This window comes from Ranitomeya imitator, chromosome 1, assembly GCF_032444005.1.
Source record: "Ranitomeya imitator isolate aRanImi1 chromosome 1, aRanImi1.pri, whole genome shotgun sequence".
NCBI lineage: Eukaryota > Metazoa > Chordata > Amphibia > Anura > Dendrobatidae > Ranitomeya > Ranitomeya imitator.
The window spans coordinates 161,133,148-161,158,128 of record NC_091282.1 but is presented as its reverse complement, the minus strand read 5'-3'; the positions used below and the strand labels follow the sequence as shown (position 1 = coordinate 161,158,128).

General features: G+C 43.4%; 1 protein-coding gene across 2 annotated transcripts in view; it reads right to left on the bottom strand.

The window, feature by feature from the left end:
- Window positions 1-458: 458 nt before the first annotated feature.
- Window positions 459-24,981, bottom strand: part of RHOBTB3 (Rho related BTB domain containing 3) — a 153,436-nt gene continuing 128,913 nt past the window's right edge. For both annotated transcript variants that reach the window (XM_069751976.1, XM_069751983.1), the window contains 2 exons: window positions 5,496-5,592; window positions 459-1,367 (listed from right to left, as the gene is read on the bottom strand). In XM_069751976.1, coding sequence (XP_069608077.1) covers window positions 1,252-1,367; window positions 5,496-5,592 — 213 coding nt within the window. In that variant the 3' untranslated portion in view covers window positions 459-1,251. The remainder of the gene's footprint in view (window positions 1,368-5,495; window positions 5,593-24,981) is intronic.

The following is a 24,981-nucleotide window of genomic DNA, read 5'->3' as shown; positions in this document are numbered from 1 at the left end:
GAAACAGCTGTCTGTGGATGGATACCATGCTTGGCATAGCTGGCTTTCCTTCATAGGATGCTGCCCTTCCCGTGGTTGTTCCTTCCCGGGGAAAGGCCTGGCTATTCACTGCTTGCGTCTCCGCAGCTTCTTTACATGAACAGACTTACTAAACAGACTGAGGATAGGAAAGGTATCTTTGCGGTCAGCACAAAAAACTACAAAAAGACCACGCAGAGTGTGCAAAAAGACCTCCGCACCGACTCACGGTGCGGAGGTGCCACTCTGCATCCCAGAGCTTCCAGCTAGCAAGGCAAAATCATGATAGCAAGCTGGACAAGGAAACAAAGAACAAATAATTAACTAGCAGGGACTTAGCTTCTGCTGGAGTAGACAGGTCACCAAAAAGATCCAAGAGCGAACTGAACCAGTACAAGAACATTGACAGCTGGCATGGAGTAACAATCTGAGTGGAGTTAAATAGAGCAGCCAGCCAAAGAATAAACTACGTCACCTGTGGAAGGAACCTCAGAAGCAGCAGCTCCACTCACAGCCACCAGAGGGAGTCCATGGACAGAACTCGCCGAAGTACCATTCATGACCACAGGAGGGAGTTCGATAACAGAATTCACAACAGTATACCATGTCAGGGGCTGATTTATCACTGGTGCAACTGCACAGGAGTCAAAAGAGGTAAGTGGGCCTCTTCTACCTCGAAGCAGGTGCAATTGTGCATCGATTAGTTAAAGGACTGCAAAGGGCCCATATATTGTTCTTGGACAGGGGCCCTCTTTTGTTTGTGTCTACCCCTGTACCACATAGTATACATTTATTTACTCTCTATAGTGTACAGATGCCTCGGCATTCATCCTGACTGCGCACACTTTCGAGCTCATACCTCCTGCGACAATGGCAAAAAACGTAGTGTGGACTGAGCCGCAGTGATAGGAAACAAAGAAAAGCCAGGATAAAATTGTACGTTCTTGAAGTTGCCCTGTGTATCTGAAGTCAGGTCAAAGATGGTGAGAGCAGCGCTGGAGTAGTTCTGCTAATAACGGTCCATTCGACAGGTTTTTACGGTGACCTGTCAGGTGATATTATTGGTAACCCCAAGGCTTTGATATCTGTTCTGGCCATCTGAGGAGGTTGTATATATTTTCGGCACGTACATCTGAGGATGGCAGTTATCTGTAAATAGCCTAAGTGCAGTATTATTAGGCATTGACAAGTTTTAGAAAAGGGAAGCAATTAACACTTGTATGCGCACACTGGTCACATGATTGTGCACCTCTGCTTTGGCAAATGGATGTAGCTTCTGTATTCTGCTAGCTCCGTCAGGTAACTGTGGGAAGGCCACTTGTGTTTTTCCACAAACTCCAGTTCCTCAGCTGAAACGAGCGAAAAAGAAAAATCTAAGATTACACAGAATATATACACATCACAATGGTTATTTTTGGCTTCTTTTTTGGCATTTGTACCAGTAATCTCTACACATTTGTTGTGTCTTTTATTTTGCTTGTACATACCCCATGATTTCAATGCCTTTATTTAAGCTGGTTTTGGGTGGTGTTTTTTATTTAGCTATTTATTTCATGCCACACCAAGAACTTGGTTTATTTTGCAAGAAAAAAAAAATAAAACATCAAAAGTAAATAAAAAGCACCAAAATTCACTGCAAGTAGTGCGTTTCAAATCGCTATATTGACTTAGAGGGGCTGTCCACTACTCGGACAACCACTTCTTAATGATTTTATTCTCCCATGTAAAACTGACCTCCTGAAAGAGAGCAGCAGAAGTTCTGACTTCCTCCAAATGTCAGTTTTATCTGCAGGAAGTGAGAGTGAAGCCACCACTGATTGGCTTCAGGGCTCACGTGACATAATGCCACTGTCGCTAACACTGGAGGGAGGTGGGTATAGGCAGTTTTTATTTTACATGAAAGAATGTAGTCATTGAGATGGGGTTGTCTAAGCAGTAAATAATCCCCTTAATCCTCATTCAAAACGTCTATATTTTACGTATGTGTTCTGTGTTTTCAAGTATAGATTATGAACCCAATATACTCTATGGTTCATGGAGCAGGCTTATTCTTTCAAATCAATAGATCTGTGAAACAAAAAAAGGACAACAAACGGTTGTCAGTGAATATGAAAGGCTTTTTTTTTTGCAAGAAAAATAAAAACAAATGCTGAACGGATAGTAAAAATTGACAAATAGAAAAATTGGCAATGGACCAAAAATGGATAAAAATCTGATCCAGCTAAAAGTTTTTTCTTCTAGTATGAAAAAAATTTTTTATTTTTTTTTTAAAAAAAACCTCATGTCTGAATGAGGCTTTACAAACAAAATCTGTCCACAACTGTGGCCAGTTGTTAAGTTCAAGTCAATTGGGTACCATAAAGGCCAAGTTCATATCATGGTTAATTGACTTTAATGATAAAGACAGTCACTTTGTGCTCTGTCTGACATAATATTTTGCCATACAAGCCTATTTGAAATGGGCACCAAAAAGTGTCCAACTGCATTTTGATGCCCGCCTCAGATAGATGAATACTGTCTACAGAGCACAATATCATTAAAGAGGCTATTCAGGATTATAATGCAAGTCTACAGTCACTATTTTCTGTGGACCCCATGTCTACAAAAAAAAATAAAGACATGTCTGTTAATTGGAATCACAGATCAATATTTCCTACTCAAGCCTCTGGGTCTGTGTTAATTACTGACAGACAGTACACAGACTGCTTGCTGATGCTATCCGTGTGCTGCCTGCGATTTTCATGGACCCATAGACTTGAATGGGTAATATTGATAGGGGATTCCAATTGACATGTCGCCGATTTTTTTTTTTGTAGACAAAGGGTCCACAGAAAAACATGTACATGTGAATAGCACTAAAGACTTTAGTGGGTACATGTTCTAGCCATGAAAATCACGGTTAGAATACGTACATGATTCACGTTCCCTGATGAAGCTGTAACCTACAGCGGTACGCGTGGAGAGCCTGGGCGCCATGAGCCATGGGTCATCATGGGTGACATGTTTTCTAACCATACTTTGGTTAGCATAGGGCACTTAATCTAGCACTGGGCACTATAGCTATTATATCTTTGGCTAGGAATAGTGTACGAGAGTTCTTCATATGTGGGTATAATAACCTTATAAGCATCTTTATATACCTTCTATAGGCTTTTCTTGTGTCTATTTATTGTTGGATAAGTAGATGCATCTGACTACAGCTATTTGAGATTGCTATTATACATTATTTGAGATTCATTACATAGGTTTACATTTTGCACCTTATAGTATATTTCAATCTTCCCATCTCCAGTATGCCTTGTTGTCACTGGTGTGGGATATAGTATACGACTGCTTTATCCCTTTGGATTATTATATGTCCATATTATATGGTGTCCTTTGTATGCATTTATGCAAGCTTCATACTAATTATATTTATCATTGCAAGCAATATTTATAAAAGATGATGCATTATTATGCTGTTATGTCTACCTTTTGCTATGTCATCTCGGCCCATGTCAGCATCTGATTATGTGTGGCTCAGGTTGTGTTATTGATATTATATATATATATATATATATACGGTATATATATATACTGCTCAAAAAAAATAAAGGGAACACTTAAACAACAGAATATAACTCCAAGTAAATAAAACTTCTGTGAAATCAAACTGTCCACTTAGGAAGCAACACTCTTTCACAATTCATTTCACTTGCTGTCGTGCAAATGGAATAGACAACAGATGGAAATTATTGGCAATTATCAAGACACACTCAATAAATGAGTGGTTCTTCCGGTTGGGGACCACAGACCACATCTCGGTACCAATGCTTTCTGGCTGATGTTTTGGTCACTTTTGAATGTTGGTTGTGCTTTCAGACTCGTGGTAGCATGAGACAGACTCTACAACCCTCACAAGTGGCTCAGGTAGTGCAGCTCATCCAGGATGGCACATCAATGCGAGCTGTGGCAAGAAGGTTTGAGGTGTCTGTCAGCATAGTGTCCAGAGGCTGGAGGCGCTACCAGGAGACAGGACAGTACACCAGGAAACGAGGAGGGGGCCATAGGAGGGCAACAACCCAGCAGCAGAACCGCTACCTCAGCCTTTGTGCAAGGAGGAACAGGAGGAGCACTGCCAGAGCCCTGCAAAATGAACTCCAGCAGGCCAAAATGTGCATGTGTCTGCACAAATGGTTAGAAAATGACGCCATGAGGATGGTCTGAGTGCCCGACATCCACAGATGGGGGTTGCGCTCACAGCCCAACACCATGCAGGATGCTTGGCATTTGCCATAGAACACCAGGATTGGCAAATTCGCCACTGGCGCCCTGTGCTCTTCACAGATGAAAGAAGGTTCACACTGAGCACTTGTGACAGACGTGACAGAGTCTGGAGATGCTGTGGAGAGTGATCTGCTGCCTGTAACATCCTTTAGCATGACTGGTTTGGCAGTGGGTCAGTAATGCTGTGGGGTGGCATTTCTTTGGAGGGACGCACAGCCCTCCATGTGCTCGCCAGAGGTAGCCTGACTGCCATTAGGTACCGAGATGAGATCCTCAGACCCCTCGTGAGACCATCTGCTGGTACAGTTGGCCATGGGTTCCTCCTAAGGCAGGACAATGCCAGACCTCATGTGGCAGGAGTGTGTCAGCAGTTCCTGCAAGATGAAGGCATTGAAGCTATGGACTGGCCCGCCTGTTCCCCAGACCTGAATCCGATTGAACACATCTGGGACATCATGTCTCGCACCATCCACCAACGTGACACGTTGCACCACAGACTGTCCAGGAGTTGGCGGATGCTTTAGTCCAGGTCTGGGAGGAGAACCCTCAGAAGACCATCCGCCGCCTCATCAGGAGCATGCCCAGGTATTGTAGGGAGATCATACAGGCACGTGGAGGCCACGCACACACTACTGAGCATTATTTCCTTGTCTTGAGGCATTTCCACTGAAGTTGGATCAGCCTGTAACTTCATTTTCCACTTTGACTTTGAGGATCATTCCAACTCCAGACCTCCCTGGGATATTAGTTGTGATTTACGCTGATCATTTTTAAGTTTTATTGTTGTCAACACATACCACCATGTAATGAATAAAGATTTACAACTGGAATATTTCATTCAGTGATATCTAGGACATCCAAATGAGACCTAACATACACTTTTTTGTGCACAATTCAATTTAAACTAAACTAGTATTCATTTGCACAAAATAGAATAAAGGTCTAGACCTCACTAGACACTTTCCACAAATGTCTAGAAAAGGGGTCATAGATTTGATAGGACAAAAAACTGTCCTAGGATTATTGTTGGCATGCTTTAGTCTTTATTCACAAATTAAAGGTTGTATGTAATCCAACTACAACTTGAGGAAAGAAAAGGTAAATGGGACAGTTATAGAAATGTCACCAAAACATCTAAATTAAGCCATGTGTTTTGGTTTAGGTTTCCTAACACAATCACAAATTAATGTGCCAATTCTAGAGCAAGTTACCTGAAAGGTCTTGAAACTCTTGCTTTTGACTGAAGATCATGTGATGTGTGGCAAGAAAGTAAAGTAGCCATTTATAAAGACTTTCTGAGTTATGAAACTGTCAAACAAAACCAAATCAATATTAAAAGAAGTGAGCTATATCGGGCATATAAAAATATTAACAGGCAATCTCTACACACAACAATCATTGATAGTTAAGTTTTCGATACCTATCTTGATTATTACTCTACGGCTAAAGTTGTATGAAACAGTAAACCTCACATGCCACCATATTTTTTGTTTCATAAAGATGTTTTTTCTAATCTACTATATAATTGTCTAAGGGTCACTTCCGTCTGTCTGTCTTTCTGTCACAGATATTCATTGGTCACGGCCTCTGTCCGTCATGGAAATCCCAGTCGCTGATTGGTCATGGCAAAACGCCCACAACCATTGCCACGACCAATCAGCAACGGGCACAGACCGGCGGAAAAAGTGGCGCTCCTTCCTCCCCACAGTCAGTGCCCGCTCCATACTCCCCTCCAGTCAGTCCTCACACAGGGTTAATGGCAGCGTTAATGGACCGCGTTATGCCGCGGTGTAACGCACTCCATTAACGCAGCTATTAGCCCTGTGTGACTAACTTATTACTATTGATGCTGTGTATGCAGCAGTGCAAGCAGCAGGTTCCGGTGGCAAGGATGCTATGCGAGAAGGACCTTCCATGACGTCACGGTCATGTGACCGCGACGTCATCACAGGTCCTGAGCTCAGACCAACCCTGGGACTGGAAGCTGCACACAAGCGCCATGACTATGATGGGCCCTCTGAACGTGAGTATATGTTTATTCTTATTTTAAGTCTTTTTTAACCTGTTACATACGTGGCTGGACAATATACTATGTGACTGGCCAATATACTATGTGACTGGGCAGTATACTACGTGGCTCTGTGCTGTATACTATGTCGCTGTGCAATATACTACGTGACTGGGCAATATACTACTTGGCTTTGTGCTGTATACTATGTGGCTGGGCAATAAACTATGTGACTGGGCAATATACTATGTGACTGGGCAATATACTACGTGGCTGTGCAATATACTACTTGGCTGTGCAATATACTACGTGGTTGGGCAATATACTACGTGGCTGTGCAATATACTACGTGGACATGCATATTCTAGAATACCCGATGCGTTAGAATCGGGCCACCATCTAGTTTTCTATAATTTTATAAAGGAATGGAAGCTTTATTGCTGAGTACGGCACAATGCAGTGCACCGTACATAGCCATACAGCTCCATAGAAAAAATATATATTGGCCTGCACTCTGTTGTAAGGCGAGGTGCAGGTGTAAGGGGCCAGATGACCCTAATGTAATAGAAATTCACCGCACACTGTAGTTTTTTACAGCGATTATATTCAAGTGACGTTTTGACCTATCCCTCCAACAGCCGGAGGCTAGGCAAAGTGCAGGAGCGCTGCCATCAAAACAATTTAAAGCATATTGCCATATCGATGCCATCTCGAGGACTATACAGCACACCTTGCTTTTGACTATAACCAAGGAAATAACCCCGCACAAACTACACCTAGCCCCATTACTAAACAATTACCAACGACGTATTGAATAAGACCTGGGATAGGTCGAAAAGTCACTTGAATATAAATCGCTCTAAATAATTTTTCCTTCACTTTATCAATTTTTTGTACTCACAAGATGGAATAAACCTTTAATTTTCTTGCAACACATTAAACTACAGAGTTTGTGGTGAACTTATATTACAGACAGCTCCATAGTACAGATGAGCTGAAAATCCAGGTTATACAGCCCTCTGGACTAGGGTTGAGCGAAACGGGTCGAACATTTTCAAAAGTCGCCGACTTTTGGCTAAGTCGGGGTTTCATGAAACCCGATCCGACCCCTGTGCGGGGTCGGCCATGCGGTACGCGACTTTCGCGCCAAAGTCGCGTTTCAATGACGCGAAAAGCGCCATTTCTCAGCCAATGAAGGTAAACGCAGAGTGTGGGCAGCGTGATGACATAGGTCCTGGTCCCCACCATCTTAGAGAAGGGCATTGCAGTGATTGGCTTGCTGTCTGCGACGTCACAGGGGCTATAAAGAGGCGTTCCCGCCGACCGCCATCTTACTGCTGCTGATCTGAGCTTAGGGAGAGGTTGCTGCCGCTTTGTCAGAAGCAGGGATAGCGTTAGGCAGGGTCCATTAACCACAAAACCGCTTGTGCTGCAGCGATTTGCACTGTCCAACACCACCCTCGGTGTGCAGGGACAGTGGAATTTTTTTTTTTTTTTTTTTTCCCCTCAGCGCTGTAGCTCATTGGGCTGCCCTAGAAGGCTCCCTGATAGCTGCATTGCTGTGTGTACGCCGCTGTGCAAACCAACTGCTTTTTTCAAAGCACAAATCCTCTTGTTCCTTCCTTTCTGCACAGCTATCTTTTTTGTTTGTCCACACTTTTTATTTCATTTGTGCATCAGTCCACTCCTTATTGCTGCCTGCCATACCTGGCTGAGATTACTGCAGGCAGGGAGATAGTAGCTGCCTGCCATACCTGGCTGAGATTACTGCAGGCAGGGAGATAGTAATTGTAGGACATTCCCTGTTTTTTTTTTTTTTTTTTTTTTGGTGGGAGATTAAGATTGGCAATTTGGCATTTCTGCTAGAGTGCCATCCCTGTGTGTGCCATCTCTCTCACATAGTGGGCCATAGAAAGCCTTTTCATTTTTCTGTATTTTTTTTTGTGGGGTGTATAAATTCTCCCTGATAAAAATACAGTGGGAGATTAATATTGGCCTTTGGGCTTGTGTGCCAGTCCTGAGTGTGCCATCTCTCTCACAAATAGTGGGCCATAGAAAGCCTATTTTATTTTTTTTTGGGTTTTATAAATTCTCCCTGAAAAAAAGGGAGATTAATATTGGCCTCTGGGCTTCTGTGCCAGTCCTGAGCGTGCCATCTGTGCCAGTCCTGAGCGTCCCATCTCTCTCACAAATAGTGGGCCATAGAAAGCCTATTTAATTTTTTTTTTGGTTTTATAAATTTTCCCTGAAAAAAGGGAGATTAATATTGGCCTCTGGGCTTGTGTGCCAGTTGTGAGCGTGCCATCTGTGCCAGTCCTGAGCGTGCCATCTCTCTCACAAATAGTGGGCCATAGAAAGCCTATTTAATTTTTTTTTTGGTTTTATAAATTTTCCCTGAAAAAAGGGAGATTAATATTGGCCTCTGGGCTTGTGTGCCAGTTGTGAGCGTGCCATCTGTGCCAGTCCTGAGCGTGCCATCTCTCTCACAAATAGTGGGCCATAGAAAGCCTATTTAAATATTTTTTTGGTTTTATAAATTCTCCCAGAAAAAAAGGGAGATTAATATTGGCCTCTGGGCTTCTGTGCCAGTTGTGAGCGTGCCATCTGTGCCAGTCCTGAGCGTGCCATCTCTCTCACAAATAGTGGGCCATAGAAAGCCTATTTAAATATTTTTTTGGTTTTATAAATTCTCCCAGAAAAAAAGGGAGATTAATATTGGCCTCTGGGCTTCTGTGCCAGTCCTGAGCGTGCCATCTGTGCCAGTCCTGAGCGTCCCATCTCTCTCACAAATAGTGGGCCATAGAAAGCCTATTTTATTTTTTTTTTGGGTTTCAGAAATTCTCCCTGGAAAAAAAAAGGGAGATTAATATTGCCCTTTGGGCTTGTGTGCCAGTACTAAGCGTTCCATCTCTCTCTCTCTCTCAGTCAGTGGGCCATAGAACGCATATTTTTGGTTTTATTTGTTTTCTAAATTCTCCCTGAAAAAATCATTTTATTTTATTTGGTTTCTAAATTCTTCCTGATAAAATCATATTTTTTTTATTATTTTTATTTCTAAAGTCTCCCTGAAAAAAAAAAAAAAAAAAAACAACCAAAAAAACAGTGGGAGATTAATATTGGCCTTTCTGCTTGTGTGCCAGTCTTGACTCCTGGGTGTGCCATCTCTCTCTCTCTCTCTCTCTCTCTCTCTCTCTCTCTCTCTCTCTCCAATTGTGGTCCATAGAAAGCCTATATTTTTTTTCCTTGATTTGGGTTCTAAAATCTACCAGAGAAAATAACTACATCAATCATTGGTAGAAAAATATTGGCCTCTGGGTTTGTGTGCCACTCCTGACTCCTGTGTGCGTCATCTCTCAGTCAGTGGGCCATAGAACGCCTATTTTTGGTTTTATTTGTTTTCTAAATTCTCCCTGAAAAAATTATTTTATTTTATTTGGTTTCTAAATTCTTCCTGATAAAATCATATTTTTTTTATTATTTTTTTTTCTAAAGTCTCCCTGAAAAAAAAAAAAAAAAACAGTGGGAGATTAATATTGGCCTTTCTGCTTGTGTGCCAGTCTTGACTCCTGGGTGCGTCATCTCTCAGTCAGTGGGCCATAGAACGCCTATTTTTGGTTTTATTTGTTTTATAAATTCTCCCTGAAAAAATCATTTTATTTTATTTGGTTTCTAAATTCTTCCTGATAAAATCATATTTTTTTTATTATTTTTTTTTCTAAAGTCTCCCTGAAAAAAAAAAAAAAAAAACAACCAAAAAAAACAGTGGGAGATTAATATTGGCCTTTCTGCTTGTGTGCCAGTCTTGACTCCTGGGTGCGTCATCTCTCAGTCAGTGGGCCATAGAACGCCTATTTTTGGTTTTATTTGTTTTCTAAATTCTCCCTGAAAAAATTATTTTATTTTATTTGGTTTCTAAATTCTTCCTGATAAAATCATATTTTTTTTATTATTTTTTTTTCTAAAGTCTCCCTGAAAAAAAAAAAAAAAAACAGTGGGAGATTAATATTGGCCTTTCTGCTTGTGTGCCAGTCTTGACTCCTGGGTGCGTCATCTCTCAGTCAGTGGGCCATAGAACGCCTATTTTTGGTTTTATTTGTTTTATAAATTCTCCCTGAAAAAATCATTTTATTTTATTTGGTTTCTAAATTCTTCCTGATAAAATCATATTTTTTTTATTATTTTTTTTTCTAAAGTCTCCCTGAAAAAAAAAAAAAAAAAACAACCAAAAAAAACAGTGGGAGATTAATATTGGCCTTTCTGCTTGTGTGCCAGTCTTGACTCCTGGGTGCGTCATCTCTCAGTCAGTGGGCCATAGAACGCCTATTTTTGGTTTTATTTGTTTTCTAAATTCTCCCTGAAAAAATCATTTTATTTTATTTGGTTTCTAAATTCTTCCTGATAAAATCATATTTTTTTTATTATTTTTTTTTCTAAAGTCTCCCTGAAAAAAAAAAAAAAAAAAACAACCAAAAAAAACAGTGGGAGATTAATATTGGCCTTTCTGCTTGTGTGCCAGTCTTGACTCCTGGGTGCGTCATCTCTCAGTCAGTGGGCCATAGAACGCCTATTTTTGGTTTTATTTGTTTTCTAAATTCTCCCTGAAAAAATCATTTTATTTTATTTGGTTTCTAAATTCTTCCTGATAAAATCATATTTTTTTTATTATTTTTTTTTCTAAAGTCTCCCTGAAAAAAAAAAAAAAAAAAACAACCAAAAAAAACAGTGGGAGATTAATATTGGCCTTTCTGCTTGTGTGCCAGTCTTGACTCCTGGGTGTGCCATCTCTCTCTCTCTCTCTCTCCAATTGTGGTCCATAGAAAGCCTACATTTTTTTTCCTTGATTTGGGTTCCAAAATCTACCAGAGAAAATAACTCCATCAATCATTGGTAGAAAAATATTGGCCTCTGGGCTTGTGTGCCACTCCTGATTCCTGTGTGCGTCATCTCTCACTCAGTGGCCCATAGAAAGCATATAGTTTGTTACATTTGTTTTCTAAATTCTCCCTGCAAAAATCTATTTTTTTTTTTTTGGGGGGTTTCTAAAGTGTTCCTGAAAAAAATAAAAATAAAAAAAAAATAATAGTGTGACATTAATATTAACATTTGTGCTTCAGTGACAGTCCTGCGTGTGGGGCATCTCTCTAATTTGCAGCCACCAAAAAAAGAGTGTGTAACATTGGGCCTGATTTTCGCTGTGGTCTCACCAACCTGTAAAGGGGTAGCTAAATCATACAGAAGTTATAGCTCACCGTGTAAGTTGTGTGACTGCAACAAATAACGTTAGTTTGGTTACGTTTTTAAAACAATGAGGAAGTCTAGTGGAAGAGGTCGTGGCCGGGGGCGTTCATTGTCAGCTGGTAATGAGGGTAGTGGTAGTGGTGGAGCATCAGGTGGTCGTGGGGGAAAAAATATTGCACCTAAGTCTGGAGCTGTGGAGCCAGGTTCGTCGTCCGGCTACACAAGGCCTCGAACGCTCCCTTTTCTGGGATTAGGAAAACCGCTTTTAAAGCCGGAGCAGCAAGAGCAAGTTTTGGCTTATCTTGCTGACTCAGCCTCTAGCTCTTTTGCCTCATCTCGTGAAACTGGTAAAAGTAAAAGCAGCGCGTCGTTAGTGGATGTTCACGGTCAGGGACAAGTCACTTCCTTGTCCTCTTCAGCAAAAACAACAACAGAGAAGAATGCAGCAGGCGACACAACGGGTTACTCCATGGAGCTCTTTACACATACCGTCCCTGGCTTAGAAAGTGAAGCAGTTAACAGTCCATGCCCATTACAAATTGAATCTGACATGGAGTGCACTGACGCACAGCCACAGCCAGACTACTATGCTGGTCCTTTGACTCAGACCACAACATTGCCCTCGCAGGGTGCTGATCAAGAATCAGACCCTGATGAGACTATGTTGCCCCATCACGAACGCTATACCACCGAACGACACGGTGACACAGACGAAGTTGCGCAGGAGGTACAAGAAGAGTTATTAGATGACCCAGTTCTTGACCCCGATTGGCAGCCATTGGGGGAACAGGGTGCAGGCGGCAGCAGTTCTGAAGCAGAGGAGGAGGAGGGGCCGCAGCAGGCATCAACATCGCCACAGGTTCCATCTGCCGGGCCCGTATCTTGCCCAAAACGCGTGGCAAAGCCAAAACCTGGTGGAGGACAGCGTGGCCATCCGGTTAAAGCTCAGTCTGCAATGCCTGAAAAGGTATCCGATGCTAGAAAGAGTGCAGTCTGGCATTTTTTTAAACAACATCCAATTGATCAGCGCAAAGTCATCTGTCAAAAATGTTCTACTTCCTTAAGCAGAGGTCAGAATCTGAAAAGTCTCAATACTAGTTGCATGCATAGACATTTAACCACCATGCATTTGAAAGCTTGGACTAACTACCAAACGTCCCTTAAGGTTGTTGCACCCTCGGCCAATGAAGCTAGTCATCAACGCAACATCCCTTCCGGCAGTGTAGGACCACCATTTAGCGCACCACCTGCTGTATCTGTGCAGGTATCTTTGCCAGGCCAAAGCAGTCAGGGTCAGGGAATCACCAGTTTCGTAGTAGGAAACACTGCATCTAGGGCACCGGCGGCAACAATACCATCTCCCACCGTCTCTCAGTCTGCCATGTCCACCGGCACCCCCGCTAGTTCCACGATCTCCAGCTCTCCAGTCCAGCTCACCCTACATGAGACTATGGTTAGAAAAAGGAAATACTTAGCCTCGCATCCGCGTACACAGGGTTTGAACGCCCACATAGCTAGACTAATCTCGTTAGAGATGATGCCCTACCGGTTAGTTGAAAGCGAAGCTTTCAAAGACCTGATGGACTACGCTGTACCACGCTACGAGCTACCCAGTCGACACTTTTTTTCCAGAAAAGCCATCCCAGCCCTCCACCAGCATGTTAAAGAGCGCATCGTCCATGCACTCAGGCAATCTGTGAGCACAAAGGTGCACCTGACAACAGATGCATGGACCAGTAGGCATGGCCAGGGACGTTACGTGTCCATCACGGCACACTGGGTAAATGTGGTGGATTCAGGGTCCACAGGGGACAGCAAGTTTGGGACAGTTCTGCCTAGCCCACGGTCTAGTAAACAGTTGTCTGTAGCCGTTCGCACCCCCTCCTCCTCCTCCTCCTCCTCGTCCTCCTGCAGAAGCAAGAGCTCGTCCACAGACCGCAGTCGCACAAACACTCCATCCGCACCTGCCACTGTTGCACACCAGGTCTCCCATTATGGGGCAGCTACTGGCATACGTCAGCAGGCTGTATTGGCTATGAAGTGTTTGGGCGACAATAGACACACCGCGGAAGTTCTGTCCGAGTTCTTGCAGCAAGAAACGCAGTCGTGGCTGGGCACTGTAGATCTTGAGGCAGGCAAGGTAGTGAGTGATAACGGAAGGAATTTCATGGCTGCCATCTCCCTTTCCCAACTGAAACACATTCCTTGCCTGGCTCACACCTTAAACCTGGTGGTGCAGTGCTTCCTGAAAAGTTATCCGGGGTTATCCGACCTGCTCCTCAAAGTGCGTGGACTTTGCGCACATATCCGCCGTTCGCCTGTACACTCCAGCCGTATGCAGACCTATCAGCGTTCTTTGAACCTTCCCCAGCATCGCCTAATCATAGACGTTGCAACAAGGTGGAACTCAACACTGCACATGCTTCAGAGACTGTGCGAACAGAGGCGGGCTGTTATGTTTTTGTGGGAGGATACACATACACGGGCAGGCAGTAGGATGGCAGACATGGAGTTGTCAGGTGTGCAGTGGTCGAAGATTCAAGACATGTGTCAAGTCCTTCAGTGTTTTGAGGAATGCACACGGCTGGTTAGTGCAGACAACGCCATAATAAGCATGAGCATCCCCCTAATGCGTCTGCTGATGCAAAGTTTGACGCACATAAAGGATCAGGCGTCTGCACCAGAGGAAGAGGAAAGCCTTGATGACAGTCAGCGATTGTCTGGTCAGGGCAGTGTACATGACGAGGTACCGGGCGAAGAGGAGGTGGAGGATGAGGAGGATGATGGGGATGAGTATATTTTTAATGAGGAAGCTTTCCCGGGGGCACGGGAAATTGGTGGCGTGGCAAGGCCGGGTTCTGGTTTTTTGAGGGACACAAGTGACGTAGATTTGCCTGCAACTGCCCCTCAACCAAGCACAACCGCAGATTTGACAACGGGAACTTTGGCCCACATGGCGGATTATGCCTTGCGTATCCTCAAAAGGGACACACGCATTACAAAAATGATGAACGATGACGATTACTGGTTGGCCTGCCTCCTTGATCCTCGCTATAAAGGCAAATTGCAAAATATTATGCCACATGAGAACTTGGAACTAATATTAGCAACAAAACAATCAACTCTTGTTGACCGTTTGCTTCTGGCATTCCCTGCACACAGCGCCCGTGATCGTTCTCACACGAGCTCCAGGGGCCAGCAGACCAGAGGTGTTAGAGGGGCAGAAATCAGAAGTGGCGTTGGACAGAGGGGTTTTCTGACCAGGTTGTGGAGTGATTTTTCTATGACCGCAGACAGGACAGGTACTGCAGCATCAATTCAAAGTGACAGGAGACAACATTTGTCCAGTATGGTTACAAACTATTTTTCATCCCTTATCGACGTTCTCCCTCAACCGTCATTCCCATTTGATTACTGGGCATCCAAATTAGACACCTGGCCAGAATTGGCAGAATATGCATTGCAGGAGCTTGCTTGCCCGGCAGCTAGTGTCCTATCAGAAAGAGTATTCAGTGCTGCAGGTTCAATACTAACAGAAAAAAGGACTCGTCTGGCTACCCAAAATGTAGATGATCTAACCTTCATTAAAATGAACCACAACTGGATTTCAAAATCTTTTGCCCCACCCTGCCCGGCTGACACCTAGCTTTCCTATGAAAAGGTCTTGCCTGTGGACTATTCTGAATGACTTTTCCAATCTCGTAATTTTCTTCACCTGATTGTCCAGCATACGACATGTTTCCACCTCACGAAATGGCCAAACTCCCCACACGGGGCCGTGCTATCGCCACTTTGCGCTTGGACCCTTGAGAGTGCTGTTTGTCTGAAGAGGTGGGTGTGGCCGCTTTTGGTCGACGGCACTGCCACTGGGTCCCTCATAGTACAATAAAGTGTCTCTGGCGGTGGTGGTGCGCACCCAACGTCAGACACACCGTTGTAATATGAGGGGCCCTGTGCCTGTACCGCCGGCCACAAGACAGTTCCCCCCCCCAGCTCAAACAGTGCTCTACCACTAGCAAAATTATCTCTCACAGCTTCACCAATGTGTAGTCTAGCCGCTGACATCCTTCAATGCCTGGCACTGACAATACCATTGTTTTGACATTTTTGTTATGTTAGGCCTTCGAAGCCTGTCTGCGGTCCCTTCTTTCTACAACTACTACACTGACCAGGCCACTGCTGGCCGTGTTACCCTGGAACCAATTTAAAAGTGCCTACAGTCAGCCCAATTTTGTTATGTTAGGCCTTCGAAGACTGTCTGCCGTCACTCCTTCCACTAGACTTCCACTGACCATACACTGCTGCCCATGTACCCCTGGAACCAATTTAAAGTGCCTACAGCCAGCCCAATTTTGTTATGTTAGGCCTTCGAAGCCTGTCTGCGGTCACTCCTTCCACTAGACTTCCACTGACCAGACCACTGCTGCCCGTGTACCCCTGGAACCAATTTAAAAGTGCCTACAGCCATGTGTTATTATTTTAGGCCTTCGATGCCTGTCTGCGGTCACTCCTTCCACTAGGCCTCCACTGACCACACCACTGCTGCCCGTGTACCCCTGGAACCAATTTAAAATTGCCTACAGCCAGCCCAATTTTTTTATTTTAGGCCTTCGATGCCTGTCTGCGGTCCATTCTTTCAACTACTACTACACTGACCAGGTCACTGCTGCCCGTGTACCCCTGGAACCAATTTAAAATTGCCTACAGCCAGCCCAATTTTTTTATTTTAGGCCTTCGATGCCTGTCTGCGGTCCATTCTTTCAACTACTACTACACTGACCAGGTCACTGCTGCCCGTGTACCCCTGGAACCAATTTAAAATTGCCTACAGCCAGCCCAATTTTTTTATTTTAGGCCTTCGATGCCTGTCTGCGGTCCATTCTTTCAACTACTACTACACTGACCAGGTCACTGCTGCCCGTGTACCCCTGGAACCAATTTAAAATTGCCTACAGCCAGCCCAATTTTTTTATTTTAGGCCTTCGATGCCTGTCTGCGGTCCATTCTTTCAACTACTACTACACTGACCAGGTCACTGCTGCCCGTGTACCCCTGGAACCAATTTAAAATTGCCTACAGCCAGCCCAATTTTTTTATTTTAGGCCTTCGATGCCTGTCTGCGGTCCATTCTTTCAACTACTACTACACTGACCAGGTCACTGCTGCCCGTGTACCCCTGGAACCAATTTAAAATTGCCTACAGCCATGTGTTATTATTTTAGGCCTTCGATGCCTGTCTGCGGTCACTCCTTCCACTAGGCCTCCACTGACCACACCACTGCTGTCCGTGTACCCCTGGAACCAATTTAAAATTGCCTACAGCCATGTGTTATTATTTTAGGCCTTCGATGCCTGTCTGCGGTCACTCCTTCCACTAGGCCTCCACTGACCACACCACTGCTGTCCGTGTACCCCTGGAACCAATTTAAAATTGCCTACAGCCATGTGTTATTATTTTAGGCCTTCGATGCCTGTCTGCGGTCCATTCTTTCAACTACTACTACACTGACCAGGGCACTGCTGGCCGTGTACCCCTGGAACCAATTTAAAATTGCCTACAGCCAGCCCAATTTTTTTATTTTAGGCCTTCGATGCCTGTCTGCGGTCCATTCTTTCAACTACTACTACACTGACCAGGTCACTGCTGCCCGTGTACCCCTGGAACCAATTTAAAATTGCCTACAGCCATGTGTTATTATTTTAGGCCTTCGATGCCTGTCTGCGGTCACTCCTTCCACTAGGCCTCCACTGACCACACCACTGCTGTCCGTGTACCCCTGGAACCAATTTAAAATTGCCTACAGCCATGTGTTATTATTTTAGGCCTTCGATGCCTGTCTGCGGTCACTCCTTCCACTAGGCCTCCACTGACCACACCACTGCTGTCCGTGTACCCCTGGAACCAATTTAAAATTGCCTACAGCCATGTGTTATTATTTTAGGCCTTCGATGCCTGTCTGCGGTCACTCCTTCCACTAGACTTCCACTGACCAGACCACTGCTGCCCGTGTACCCCTGGAACCAATTTAAAAGTGCCTACAGCCAGCCCAAGTTTGTTATGTTAGGCCTTCGATGCCTGTCTGCGGTCACTCCTTCCACTAGGCCTCCACTGACCACACCACTGCTGCCCGTGTACCCCTGGAACCAATTTAAAATTGCCTACAGCCAGCCCAATTTTTTTATTTTAGGCCTTCGATGCCTGTCTGCGGTCCATTCTTTCAACTACTACTACACTGACCAGGTCACTGCTGCCCGTGTACCCCTGGAACCAATTTAAAATTGCCTACAGCCAGCCCAATTTTTTTATTTTAGGCCTTCGATGCCTGTCTGCGGTCCATTCTTTCAACTACTACTACACTGACCAGGTCACTGCTGCCCGTGTACCCCTGGAACCAATTTAAAATTGCCTACAGCCATGTGTTATTATTTTAGGCCTTCGATGCCTGTCTGCGGTCACTCCTTCCACTAGGCCTCCACTGACCACACCACTGCTGTCCGTGTACCCCTGGAACCAATTTAAAATTGCCTACAGCCATGTGTTATTATTTTAGGCCTTCGATGCCTGTCTGCGGTCACTCCTTCCACTAGGCCTCCACTGACCACACCACTGCTGTCCGTGTACCCCTGGAACCAATTTAAAATTGCCTACAGCCATGTGTTATTATTTTAGGCCTTCGATGCCTGTCTGCGGTCCATTCTTTCAACTACTACTACACTGACCTGGGCACTGCTGGCCGTGTACCCCTGGAACCAACATCAGAAAATATAAAAATAAGTATTTTGCTTATAAAAAAGAAAATACTGGTGAGATATCAAATGCAGACATTTTAACATTAAAAACAAACACACAACTCTAATCTGGTACAGTACTAAAAATGGCCACCAGCTACAATTACTTTCTCCTGCAAGTAGTTAACTGAAAGTTTTTTTAAATTGAAAACACACATATGGCATCCACCGAGTGTTGTCCTGTCGCGTCTTCTTTATATTATTGCCGAGAAGATGCAAAATAATGAAAATAATAAAATCATTAATTACCAAAATAATAGAGAAAGTCAACACCACATTGCAAATAAACATTCATTCCAAATAAAGAAGCAGGGCGCGTCCGAGGGTGAGTATATACCTAATAAGAATATAATCACCCTCGGACGCGCAATGCTTATTTCCAACAGCCTTCCTTCCTAAGAATCAGCCCTTCCGTCGTGTAGAGAGACGTTGTGTTACACTCCAAGGTGTTCCCCAGGTTGCCTTTCCTGAGCTTCGATCTTCCGGCTCTCGTTTAGTAGTTCTTGGAAACTACTCTGCATTAGGCCTTCAAATTGGGTATGGGGTGTAGAGAGATGGTGTGTTCCACTCCAAGGTGTTCCCCAGGTTGCCTTTCCTGAGCTTCGATCTTCCGGCTCTCGTTTAGTAGTTGTTGGAAACTACGCTGCATTAGGCCTTCAAATTGGGTATGGGGTGTAGCGAGAGGGTGTGTTACACTCCAAGGTGTTCCCCAGGTTGCCTTTCCTGAGCTTCGATCTTCCGGCTCTCGTTTAGTAGTTCTTGGAAACTACACTGCATTAGGCCTTCAAATTGGGTATGGGGTGTAGAGAGAGGGTGTGTTACACTCTAAGGTGTTCCCCAGGTTTCCTTGCCATTGCTTCGGTCTTCCGACTCTCGTTTAGTAGTTGTAGAAAAGTACACTGCATTAGGCCATACAAAATGGGTATGGGGTGGAGAGAGATGGTGTGTTACACTCCAAGGTGTTCCCCAGGTTGCCTTTCCTGAGCTTCTATCTTCAGGCTCTCATTAAATTGTGGTTAAATGGAACAACTGCATTTGGCGTACTAGTTGGTTTGGGGCCTACTATCGGTGTCTGCCACTCCTTGCTGTTCTCCTCCACTGAACAAAGCTGTGCCGCCTGTTTACTACGGTTGCCAATTTTGAACTGCATTTCGACTACTTACTGATTTGGCCCTACTCTCTGTGTCAGCCTCTCATTCCAGTTGTCCTCCACTGCAATGCCCCCTGGTTATTCCTGTGTTACCAATTTTGAACTGCATTTAGCCCACTTTCTTCTTTGGGCCTATATCTGTGTTTCCACTTCATCGTGCCCATTGCCCAGCCAGTGATAGATGAGTCTGCTGGTACATTGACCCATAACGCAACATTCCCCGTGCACGCTACACAACAACATTGTGACCCTGCTGAAAGTCAGGTTGCTCTTCCCGCATACCATACCACCTTACACGGGGACAAAGAGGAAGGTGCAGATGAAAGTGCAGGTTCCTTCATCAGGTGGGGGGAGGAATACTAGTTGGCGACGTCACTGGCACAGGGCCTCTCATAGTACGCAAAAGTGTTGCTGCCGGTGGGAGGCGCCCCCGCCGTGCAAACACACCGCTGTACTTTGAGGGGCCCTGTGCCAGTGCCAATGCCAACGAGTGGGCCCCCCCTGCTTGCTCAGGTTCACAGCACTTGCAAAGTTGAAATACTTACCTCTCCCTGCTCCACTGCCGTGACGTGGTCCAGATTTCCTGGGCCCACTAATTACTTGAACCAGCCCTACCCCCCACAACTTTAGCCAAATGACCCCCAATTTCAAATGCCTTCCAATTATTATAAGGTAAATTACGCTTGACAAGCTTCATTAAGAAGAATGGATGGTTTTGACATTAAAATGGCCACTCTAGGTGTTTTCCTGGCCCCCACTCACTGCCGACTATGCTGCCCCATTGACTTGCATTGGGTTTCGTGTTTCGGTCGATCCCGACTTTACGTCATAATCGGCCGATTTCACTCGACCCGACTTTGGACATAGTCGGGTTTCGCAAAACCCGGCTCGACTCTAAAAAGGTCAAGGTCGCTCAACTCTACTCTGGACGCATCCAACGGATTTCTCTCTATAGGCTTATGGTGAATTCTTCCCAAGCTGTTCACAAACAGTTAGAATATACATTGTTTTTCTGGATGCATCCATATATAACAGAGCAACAGACACTATTCTCCATAACAAATAAAAGGTATACAGAAGCACATCACCAATTGGAAGCCAAAAAGACACTCTGGGCATTTTCAGGTGAATGTGGCCTATGGCGTGAGAGTAGCCGTGCTATTCAAATTAACCCCCATCAGTGCATTATTTCCTATACTAATCACATGCAGCAGCTTGCTTCAGGAGACCTGTTGTGCATACATTTTTTTTATTCTCTACCTACACAGTCTATAGGGATACAGTCATGGCCAAAATGTTGACACCCTTGAATTTGTGCAAAAGATTAAGTATTTCTCCCAGAAAATTATTGCAATTATACATGATTTGTTATATACACGTGTGCATTGAAACAGCACAAAAAAAGAGAAAAAAAGGCAAAGTGGACATTATTTCACATAAGTCCCCAATATGGTCCGGACAAAATTGTTGGCACCCTCACCTTAATATTTGGTTGCACGCTCTTTGGAATAAAAAACTGTAATCAATCACTTTCAATATCAATCAACAAGCTTCTTGCACATCTGAACTGGAATTTTGGACCACTCTTCTTCTACAAACTGCTCCAGGCCTCTCATATTTGAAAGGCGCCTTCTCCCAGCAGTAATTTTAAGATCTCTCCACAGGTGTTTAATGGGATTTAGATCCAGACTCACTTCAAAACTCCAGAGAGCTTTGTTTCCATCCATTTCTGGGTGGCTCTTGAAGTATGTTTGTGGTCATTGTCCTGCTGGAAGATCCATGACCTAGGACGTAAACCCAGTTTTATGACACTGGACACTACATTGAGAGCCAAAATCCTTTGTTAGTCTTCAGATTTCATGATGCCCTGTACAGTGTCAAGGCATCCAGTGCCAGAGGCAGCAAAAAAAAAACCCACATCTTTGAACCTCCACCATATTTGACTGTAAGTATTGTGTTCTTTTCTTTGTAAGCCTCATTCCATTATTGGTAAACAGTAATTATGTGCTTTAACAAAAAGCTCTATCTTGGTCTCATCTGTCCACAAGGCATTTTCCCAGAAGGATTTTGGCTTAGGCACGTACATTTTGGCAAACTGCAGTTTAGCTTTTTTATGTCTCTGTGTCAGCAGTGGGGTCTTCCTGGGTCTCGTGCCACAGCATTTCATTTAATTCAAATGTCAATGGATAGTTTGCCCTGATACTGATGGATGCACCCTGAGCCCGCAGGACATTTCTTTGGAACTTGATTGGGGCTGCTTATCCACCATCCGCACTATCCTGTGTTGCAACCTTTCATCAATTTTTCTCTGCCTTCCACATCCAGGCAGATTAGTTACAGTGGCATGCATTTTAAACTTCTTTATTATGTTGCGCACTGTGGATGAAGGAACATCAAGATCTCTGGAGATAGACTTGTAACCTTGAGATTGTTGACATTTTTCAACAAATTAGGATCTCAAGTCCTAACAGTTCTCTTCTCTTCTTTCTGTTCTTCATGCTTATCGTGGCAAACAAGGATACACAATGCAAAGATTGAGTATCTTTTTATCTGGTTTCAGGTGGGATTTTCATATTACCCACACTTGTTGTTTATCCACAAATTTGGAAAAATTTTGTCTGGCCCATTATCAGGGTTTTGTGTGAAATGTCTAAGTTGCCTTTTTATCTCTTTTTTTGTGTTGTTCCAATACACACAAAGCAACATAAAACATGGATATTACAAAACATGCGTAACTGCAATAATTTTCTGGTAGAAATACTTCATTTTCTGAAATAATTTCAAGGGTGCCAACACTTTTGGAAATCATTGTATATTGGGGAATTTCCACCTTTCTCTCTTTTTTTGGTGGGGGTGCGGGGGATTTATTATTCCTATTGAAGAAAAGGGACAGAGGAAATGGGCCTAACACTTTTCTATAACGTCCTACAACTATGACTGTACTGTTAATTGTTTCTCTTTAGACCTCTTGTAAAAATACTGAAACATTTTTATGGTGCTAGAAACTGGTTATTTAAAATCACTGATTGGCAAAGATTTACACATGTTCACGTAATTTGGCAGAACAAAACTTGCATTGTGTCCTGCCAGGACATGGGGCCAGCAGAATATACAATAATCCCTGATGCATCACTTTCCATGACGCTGTCTATCTGCTGTTTACACTGGAACCAATCATTATGTTTTAATGTTTCATGTTTTACTAGCAGATCTTGAGAATCCTGAAACTGCTCCAGAAAATAAGTTATTAATGAGCTGAACAATTTCTTAAGGCCATGTGCACATGTTCGGTGTTTGGGAAAGTTTTTTACCTCCGTACTTGTAAGCCAAAATCAGGAGAGGAACAATCAGAGGAAAAGTATAATAGAAACAAGTCACCACTTCTGTACTTATCATCCACTCCTGGTTTTGGCTTACAAATACTGATGTAAAATACTGACCAAATACTGAATGTGGTTTTATACAGATGGAAAAACCAATAGGACCATTAACATGGATATGAGTCTATGTGAACACGACGTCTTTTCAGGTCAGATTATGGGTGGAATCTATTAGAAAAGCGCCACAAAACTGCTGCAAAAAATTAAAATAATACACAGCAATGTAAAAACAACATTGCTGTGCACATGTTCAGCTTTTTGTTATTTCTTTCAACATTTTCAGGATTCGGAAAGTGTGAAGCCGCTAAAAGAAGCAACATGTTCATTCCACAGCGGCTTCTGCTAGGAAACCTGTTATTGCTAGTTATAGTTTAAATTATGGACAAAAAGTCGTCGGCAGAGAAGCCGACCCAAAGATTAAGGCATAACCGCCAGCAAAGCCACTTCAGGAAAAATATCACTAGCTTTTACCTAAAGAGTCTTTGCCTAAGAGAACTTGGCGAGTCCCGCAGCATCTTAAAGATGCCATGCGCACATACCCGAGACTCTTGTAGGACAGAGTAAGATGATGCACAATCCTTGTAAAACAATTGCTCACGTGAATTGTGCTATCGACTGTTTTACTGCCTCCTGTGCAGTCTGTTGTGCACATGACAACTGAAAAATTGGTTGTGCAAATAAACCGTAAAGCAAAAAATGTACACTTATTAGGTATACATTTTAAGGTCACATTTCACTTAATTCAAAAAAATGAATGGTATAATTAAAAATAGTTAAAGAACAAAATCTAAAATATTTAAGTGCCTCCTTTATGGCATTGTTAATAACTGGAAACCCCTTCTCAAATGCCACAGTGCCCCAAAAATAAAAACAAACAAAAAAACCCCAACGTACTCCACTCTGGACCAGCACTGCTCCAGCAATGTCAACATGGTTTCTCCTGGCACTCACTTGACATTGGTTTATCAAATGCACGCTGTGTGCACACGTTAGGCTGTGTGCACATGTTGCTGATTTTTTGCGTTTTTTTAGCGTTTTTTTCCCCGATAAAAAAAGCTATAAAACCACAAAAAAAGCATACATTATGCATCCCATCATTTTTAATGAATTCCGCAATTTTTGTGCACATGATGCGTTTTTTTCCGTGAAAAAAACGCATCGCGGTAAAAAACGCAGCATGTTCATTAATTTTGCTGATTTTTTGCAGATTTCCCACTACATAATGCATTGGGAAATGTCCGGAAAAATACGCAAAAAACCGCACCAAAAACGCGGTAAAAACGCGCAAATAACGCATGCAGATTTCTTGCAGATTTCTTGTAGAAAATCTCAGGATTTTCTCAGGAAATTTCTGCAATAAATCCCGAACGTGTGCACATAGCCTTACAACTGATAAGAGTTCTGGGAGAACCGAGAAGGCTGCCGATGGGAATACCTCTTTAAGCGTTGCATTGTAACGCCAAGATCCTATCCCAATATGTAATAGGTGCAATAATAATAATATTAGTCAATACCTCCAATTACAAATGTAGTATAGTTTTTCTGATTCGCTAGGTCTCTTTCCTCATGTGTAGGCATTGCAGGACCTTAGGTATCCATAGTTACAACCACTAGCAACTAGCAAACTGTCACTATGCCAGTGGTCACAACCATGGATAACTATGGTCCTGCAATGCCCTGCACATGAGGAAAGAGACAAAGCGAATCAGAAAAACTATACCACATTTTTAATTGGTGGCATTTGCTATAATTATTATTATGACAACAACTACATATTGGGATAGGATATTGGAGGTAGGAATATCCCTTTAAGTGACATAATGTCACATAAGTCCCGGGAGACACAGTGCCGACATCAGTGGAAAGGCACTAATCCGGGACTTGTGTATGTGTTATTACTGTATTTGGGACATTGCAGTATTTAAGGTATTGCTGTCCAGATGAGGACAATGCTATTAGTGCTGAACTAAATGCTTTAGTTTTTTTCTTCCCCAAATTTCAGCACCCAGTTTTTTTTTCATTTATTATCTATTACACCATTATTTATTACATTCTTTTTTCAAGGTGGGTTCCACATATTATTCATTTTTTTCATGCATGAAAAATGGTTATTTTTTTCAGTGTCCTGAATT